This window comes from Sebastes umbrosus, chromosome 21, assembly GCF_015220745.1.
Source record: "Sebastes umbrosus isolate fSebUmb1 chromosome 21, fSebUmb1.pri, whole genome shotgun sequence".
NCBI classification, from domain to species: domain Eukaryota; kingdom Metazoa; phylum Chordata; class Actinopteri; order Perciformes; family Sebastidae; genus Sebastes; species Sebastes umbrosus.
In genome coordinates, this window is record NC_051289.1 from 16,795,225 (window position 1) to 16,803,228 (window position 8,004).

General features: G+C 38.3%; 1 protein-coding gene across 1 annotated transcript; it reads left to right on the plus strand.

Moving 5' to 3' along the window:
* The first annotated feature begins 292 nt into the window (after positions 1–292).
* On the plus strand, positions 293–7,297 carry bloc1s5 (biogenesis of lysosomal organelles complex-1, subunit 5, muted). The gene is made up of 5 exons (XM_037757502.1): positions 293–601; positions 1,742–1,824; positions 4,079–4,199; positions 5,404–5,462; positions 5,721–7,297. The coding sequence occupies exons 1-5, from the start codon at positions 583–585 to the stop codon at positions 5,892–5,894; spliced, it is 456 nt and encodes a 151-aa protein (XP_037613430.1). The 5' UTR covers positions 293–582; the 3' UTR covers positions 5,895–7,297.
* The last annotated feature ends 707 nt before the right edge of the window (positions 7,298–8,004 follow it).

Below are 8,004 nucleotides of genomic sequence, written 5' to 3' on the forward strand. Positions count from 1 at the left end.
AAATAAAAAACAATTAATACAAATATATTGCAATATCAAAGGATAAATGTAAAAAAAACAAAAAAAAAACTAAAATGTATTTAAACTAAAATATTATTATTATTATTACCATTTAAATTTTTAACTTCCAGGGTAAAAAAGCACGTCACTGTAGTTTACCTCAAATCAAGACTGCAGAATAAAGTATTTTAAGAATGGTAGACTGGTAATCAAAGCATGATCTGAATGAGACACCCCTCTCTCTCTCAGCCACTTGGTTCAGTCCACGGCCTCGAACCCGGAAGTAGTAGTAAACACTGCAGTCAGCTGACTTCCATTCACATGACAGCACTTATAGCAGAAACACTCTGCAGCTTTGTTCACATTGTAGCTGTCATTTATTACTATATCATTTAAAATATAAACTACATTGACGGCTGATGGTTTAGGCCAGAGAAGTATCTCCTTAGCTGCCAGTTATCTCAGCATTTAGCACATTTAGCAAGTGTTTAGCAGTGACTTAGCTTAGCTTAGCTAGCTGGTTGGAGCACAAAACCTTGATTTAACTACTAAAATCAAACGTGTCAGCAGAGTTTTGTAAACATGGACAAGATTGCTAAAGGTGAGTGAAATCCACAGCTGCAAAGACACTCTCATTGTTGGTCTGTTTACCTTTTAAAGCTATAATCTAAGCTTGCAGCTGATAAGAGGCTCTTCAAAATGTCATTTAGTGTCATTAACAGTGTGATAAGATAAGATAAGATCAGATATTCCTTTATTAGTCCCGCAGTGGATACATTTGCAGTGTAGAGCAGCAAAGGGGATAGTGCAAAAAAACAAGATGCATCAGCTAACACAGTAAAAAAGAGCTAAACAAAGTGTAACAAAATATGAAACATTTAAATAGAAGGAAGTATAAAAATAGGAGCAGTATATAAAATAAGATTAGATGAACCTTTATTAATCCCTGGAGGGAAATTCACGTGTCAAAGCAGCAACATCAGCAAACATAGTGAAACACAGGAGAGGTAAAGGTATACAAAAATTATAAAAACAATAATAGAGGTATAAAAGATACAGAGGGAATGGGTGAACATAGTGTGTACAGTCTGTCAATAAATAAATGTAGTATGTACATATTTGCAGTCTATAAAGTGGTATATAGGATGTATAGTGTAAAGTAAGTGTACAGTGTGCCAGTGGTTAGAGTCCAAGATGGTTGCAGATGTTTAAACTTCTTAAAGTCCTCATAGTTCTCATGTGGGGGTCAGCCTTGGTTGTGGAGCCTGATGGCTACCAGCATGAAGGACTGACCCAGTATATACAGTATTGACAATAAGCAGACTATTAACAAAATTGCACAAGTGGAAAATGATATTGCACAGTGAGAATGAATGAAATTCCACCTGAAAATATCAGTTTATTGTCAGTTTTTGGTGTGTAAGTGTAAGTGGTCTACTGGGAGCAGTGCTGGTTGTGGAGTCTGACAGCTGTATAGATATTAGGATTTGTATTTATATAGTACATGTAGCCTAAAGAAAGAATGAGATGCAAAACTTGGTTGGAATTAGATTAAGAATTAAGATTATACCTTTTATAGCATGCAGGTTATCTACCACAATATAAAAAAACATGCACAGTCTGTTAAAGTGTGCTTAAAGTATTGTTTTAAAACGTGATACTAACTTGTTATAATAATGTTGTGAAAATGTTCTATCCTGTGTGTTCTTCATGTAATCTGAGCTGTGTTTTGGTGCTGCAGATGTGGGTGATATCCAGTCCCGACTGTTGGACCACAGACCAGTCATCAATGCAGAGGTCCGCTACTTTGTGAGAGAGTTTGAGGTACTTATCATGATATGTTTTATTTATAAGGCTTGAATTACTTACAGTTGTGATGAAGGCATAACAATGTCTTAGTAGGCTATTTGACTTGTGGGTTCAGTGCCACTGATGACAAGTATATTTGGACTTTTTAGCCACTTTTTTTTGTTTTTTAGCCATTATTTAGCCACATTAGAACACCTGCTATGAATACATACAGAGATATGGCTAAACAGAAAAGAAAAATAAATTGTTGGTGGGCAGGGGACACAATAGATGTGCAAACATCAATGTGACACATTAGCACATTTCCTCATTATTTACACTAGGCTATAAATGAACTGCAAATTTCAAAGCACTATTTATCTTCACCACAATCAATTTCATGAAGGACTGCATTTTGTTAGAGATAATCTGTCTGATGTTTTTAGTGCAAATTTACTTGCTCATAAATATTCCCAAGTCTAATAACATCTTTGGTGGGGTGATCAATATACTTTAAAGATACAGTATTTTCTTTTGTTCTTGAAAAGATCATGCCAGGAAATGTTTTCAACTCATTTGCTATTATTATTCTCACTCATTTTAATGGAAGCAACGTATTAAGTCCCAGCTCTAGACTAAATGACTTATGAAGCATATGTTTTCAGTGTACTAAGTGGTATACAGTGGAGGAAATAAGTATTTGATCCCTTGCCGATTTTGTAAGATTGCCCACTTACAAAGAAAAGAACGGTCTATAATTTTAATGGTAGGTTTATTTTAACAGTGAGAGACAGAATATAAAAAAAAAAATCCAGAAAATCACATCATATAAAAGTAAAAAATTGATTTGCATTTGATTGTGGGAAATAAGTATTTGATCCCCTAGCAAAACATGACTCAGTACTTGGTGGTGAAACGTTGTTGGCAAGCACAGAGGTCAGACATTTCTTGTAGTTGGTCACCAGGTTTGCGCACATCTCAGGAGAGATCCACTCCTCTTTGCAGATCATCTCCAAATCCTTAAGGTTTCGAGGCTGTCGCTTGGCAACTCGAAGCTTCAGCTCCCTCCACAGATTTGATATGGAATTAAGGTCCGGAGACTGGCTAGGTCACTCCATGACCTTAATGTGCTTCTTCTTGAGCCACTCCTTTGCTGCCTTGGCCGTATATTTTGGGTCATTGTCGTGCTGGAAGACCCATCCACGTCCCATTTTCAGTGTCCTGGCTGAGGGAAGGAGGTTGTCGCCCAACATTTCAAGGTACATGGCCCTGTCCATCCTCCCTTCGATGCGGTGAAGTTGTCCTGTCCCCTTAGCAGAGAAACACCCCCAAAACATAATGTTTCCACCTCCATGCTTGACGGTGGGGATGGTGTTCTTGGGGTTATAGTCAGCATTTCTCTTCCTCCAAACACGGCGAGTTGAGTTGATGCCAGAGAGCTTGATTTTGGTCTCATCTGACCACATCACCTTCTCCCAAGCCTTCTCTGAATCATTCAGGTGTTCATTGGCAAACAGACGGGCCTGTACATGTTCCTTCTTGAGCAGGGGGACATTGCGGGCGCTGCAGGATTTTAATCCATTACGGTGTAGTGTGTTACCAATGATTTTCTTGGTGACTGTGGTCCCAGCTGTCTTGCGATCATTAAGAAGTTCCTCCCGTGTAGTTCTGGGCTGATCCCTCACCTTTCTCATGATCATCGATACCCCACGAGATGAGATCTTGCGTGGAGCCCCAGACCGAGGGCGATTGATGGTCATTTTGTGTTTCTTCCATTTCCGAATAATGGCACCAACAGTTGTCTACTTCTCACAAAGCTGCTTGCTGATGGTCTTGTGGCCGATTCCAGTCTTGTGCAGGTCTACAATCTTGTCCCTGACGTCCTTAGACAGCCCTTTGGTCTTGCCCATGGTGGAGAGGTTGGAATCTGATTGTGGACAGGTGTCTTTTATACAGGTCACGAGTTGAGATTCGGAGTACTTTCTTAAAGCGAGAGGACTAATCTAACCGGTCTGTGGGGGACAGAATTCTTGTTGGTTGCTAGGGGATCAAATACTTATTTCCCACAATAAAATACAAATCAATTTATAACTTTTATATGATGTGATTTTCTGGATTTTTTTTTTAATATTCTGTCTCTCACTGTTAAAATAAACCTACCATTAAAATTATAGACCGTTCTTTTCTTCGTAAGTGGGCAAACTTACAAAATCGGCAAGGGATCAAATACTTATTTCCTCCACTGTATGTATGTGTGGTAACCACCGAGCTTTCCTCTGCTGCTGTTTAGGAGAAACGTGGGCACAGGGAGAGCAGACTGCTGGAGAACCTCAATAAAATGGTCCCGGAAACAAATGAGCAAATGCTGCCCACAGATCTAGAGGGCATGATGTCTGATGTCGTTACACGGTGTAAGCCTCCTCTCTCAGATTCACACTTTATACAATTTACACACTTTTTAAAATTGTGCTAAGAATTTGTCATTTCATACGTGACCTGACATCTAATCAGACACGAGGATTTGTTGCCATGTCTTTAGAAAAAAGTTGGCGCCCATGTCTATAATGCATTATAAACATACTCATAATGCGTTACAATTTGCTTACAGCACTGCATAATTATAAGTTATAAGCACTCATAAATACCCATAATGCTTTATAACAAAAATCATAACACATTATAAAGCATTTGATAATGACTAATAAGGTCCTTATACTTCATAGTTGCTGGTCACTCACTGACATTTTTTTTTGCAAGGATCATACTTTATTATTACTCCCATAGTTGTAATACATTATAAGATATAATATAATTAATTATAATCATTATTTTAATGCATTACAATGTGATTGTAAATTACTCTAAGTGGTCATTGTTTGCTATAAGTAAAGTAAAAATTTATTTTACAACGTTTTGTGTGGTTTTTTTTCATAGATTTATTTATATTTTTTCACTTTACTTAAAGCAAACAGTGGCCCCTAAGAGTGACTTTATATAATGCATTATAACAGTGATTATAAAGCATTATAAAAAATATTATAATGTATTACAACTATGGGAGTTATAATAAACTATGATGTCGGTGAGTGACCAACAATTATGAGGTATTATGATACTTGATATATGATGACTGATATGAAGTCATTATAAAATGCTTTATAATGTGTTATGATTATTGTTATAAAGCAGTATGAATATTTATGAGTGCTTATAATGTTAATTATACAGTGCTATAAGCAGATTATAATGCATTGTAAGTATGTTTATAATGCTTTATAGGCATGGGCGTCATAGACATTTTTACCAAAAGTTGCAATATTTTTATTTTGTGTTGGTCAGTTTACAGTTGTTCCATAAGTCTGTTTTATTGTCAAAGCAATGTGCTGATTGTCGTGACTAGTGCTAATGCAGAGGTATATTCAGCCACGATGTATGCAAAGTTACATTCAACAACACACTATGTTACATATAATTGTGCTATATTTTGAATCCCTATGATGGTACGATAACACAAGACAATGGCAATCTTAGAGTTTTTTTCTATCTATGTTGTGTTAGAGTAAATGAACATTTTGAATACAAATATTAAGAATATTTTCTGCTTTTCTCCTGCAGTGGAAGCTGCTAATCACATGGCAGAGAGAGTCCAGCAGAGGGGGCTAGAGGCACAGCAGGTAAAAACAATTCAAGGCAAAGGACTTATAGCACAGGTGGAAACATCATCATAACCTTGAAGCAGCTTAGATTGTATTATTGTGTCCTCTCTGTGTATAAACAGCACGTTTAGGATCAATGCCAGCATCTAGACACCACACTGAGCCCATTATACACTGCCTTACGTTATCAGCATCTTCAGTGTAGTGTATGAACGCAAGAGAAAGACGGAAAATTGAGACAAACATCATCATTCTCATCTCTTTATGTTCTTCCAGAGCACCCAGCTGCAGGGGAACATGGAGCGTTTGAAAGACGAGTGGGCAGAGTTTCTGAAGGAGCAGCAGAGATTAAAGCAGGAGGTGGATGAGGAGCACGCCAAGGCAGTAGGACAACTCAGCACCCAGTACAGCGAGAAGAAGAAGGACTTGACCAAGCTTTCACCCCTCTGATCAGTTGATGTCTGGTGAGGTTGTGAGTGAACAAACCTCTCTTATTCCACGCTCGTGTTTATTACGGACATCGTCTGTTCTGCACGTGCAAAACGAAGCTATCTGCTCTGATTGATGCACTTGGCGGTTGGCATGACATGTTCTGCGCCTGCACAAGACTCAATGTTTTCCAAATATGAACGTGTGATTAACAACGCAGCGTTTCACAGGCCATCAAACTTTCAAAAGTTTCTGTCTTTAGCACATGGAATTTTCACGGCACCTAAAAAGTTTCTGGAACATGTCATTTTTAAACAAGCAATCATTTGATTGTTCCTTGGCCGTGAAGTTTTCAACATTTCAAGATTTTTAATGGACGCCTGCCTGAAGGGGTGCTGATGATAAATTTGCGTGGGCCTCAAGTTGAAAGGAACCTGTGAGTTTGGCACCAAGGCGAGATATTCTAAGCACTGAAAGGCCAGATCATTAAATGTTAGAAAAGCCCTTCTGAGCAGGTGTGTTTAAAGCACAGGTCAAGTGTTTGTAGAAACGAGCTCTAACAGAACAGTTTCCAGAACAAATCATCCCTCAACAGGTCTCTCCGGTGTTTGGAAAATTTGACCTCTGACATTAACTTCAAGTAAACCAACTGTCTATGAAAGAACTTTCACTATAAAGTTTGAACGATCAGCAGCAGCTGCTTTTTGTTTGCTTTGCTACTAGAATCTGATTTGAATGAGTCACAAATCCAATATTTTTATTGCTGTTTAAACAGAAAAAAACATAAATCAGGTTTTGGTCTTCTGGTTTGAATTTTTTTCTGGTCATGTATACATAAAAAATAGTGCTTAAGAGTGCACCTTTTAAAGGATAACTTTTTTTCAACCTGGACCCTATCTTCCCATGTTTTTGTGTCTAAGTGACTAATGGGGATAACACTTTTTGAAATTGGTACAAAATTGAGGGAGAAATCCGCTAAACAAGCTGTAATGTAATCATTTGGGGCAACCTGGCACTGTCAGTTTACATCAACTAAAAGTGTTTGTTTTTGCCACTGACAGGCTCAGATTGTTATTATAAGTGTCTGACAATATTATGGAAAGGACCCTACAGAGAAATAAAACCTTTTGCTTACCTTACGCTTGATCTGGTCCGTTTGTTTTTTGTGTGTCTCGCTTTGCTCTGAAATCTTTCGTCGCATCCGCATTGTCGAAATCATCTAAATATTCAGCCATGACACTGCAAATCTTTTAGATAACACTAAGGAATGCTTTCTGTACTCCAACACAAAAAACCCTGACGTGTTTTCATAGTTTGTCCCGGTGTCTTGTGGCAACTCCTCTCTCCACTCTCACTCACGTTTCCACCGTGGTCTCTTCCAGCAACAAGTCACATTACACAATGACAAACGGAAAGCCAAAGGTGAGAAAAATGTTTTATTTCTCTGTAGGGTGCTTTCCATAATGTTGTCAGATAATTATATTAATAATCTGAGCCTGTCAGTGGCAAAACCAAGCCCTAAAGCCCAAAAAGGGTACCTGGTTGCCCTAAATAATTACATTACGGCATGTTCTGCGGCTGGTGGCTGCAGCGTTCTCCCTTAATACTGGACCAATTTGAAAGAGTGTTGTCCCCATTAGTCACTTAGACATAAAAACATGGGAAAATAGGGTCCAGGTTGAAAAATACCGAAGTTACCCTTTAAGTATTTATCAGTTATACATTAAACACAATAACATATAAAAGCTGTAATGTGAAATCGTCTGCGTGGGTCTTGACCCTGAAGCGGAGAACCTCTTAATGTTAGACTCACTTTTAATGAAGTGTTTTGTTTTTGCTCCAGACAATGGCGGGTTCTTGGACAGGTTAATGGATGGGTGGGCACACTGGGCACATTCCTGGCATGGCTGAGAACAGAGTTCATCTCAGACAACGTAATAGAACAAATATTTCCGATACCCCCCCCCCACACCCCACCCCTTCACATCCCTACCACACACTCCTTTAAACTGCCCAGACACCTCTGCTGTCAAATGTCTCATCTGAAGAAGAAGAAGAAGCAGGTTTGGACTTCACTTCATCCGTCAACTGAAAAGTTAAACAGAGTTTCTGTAAGAAAAATAAGAATAAA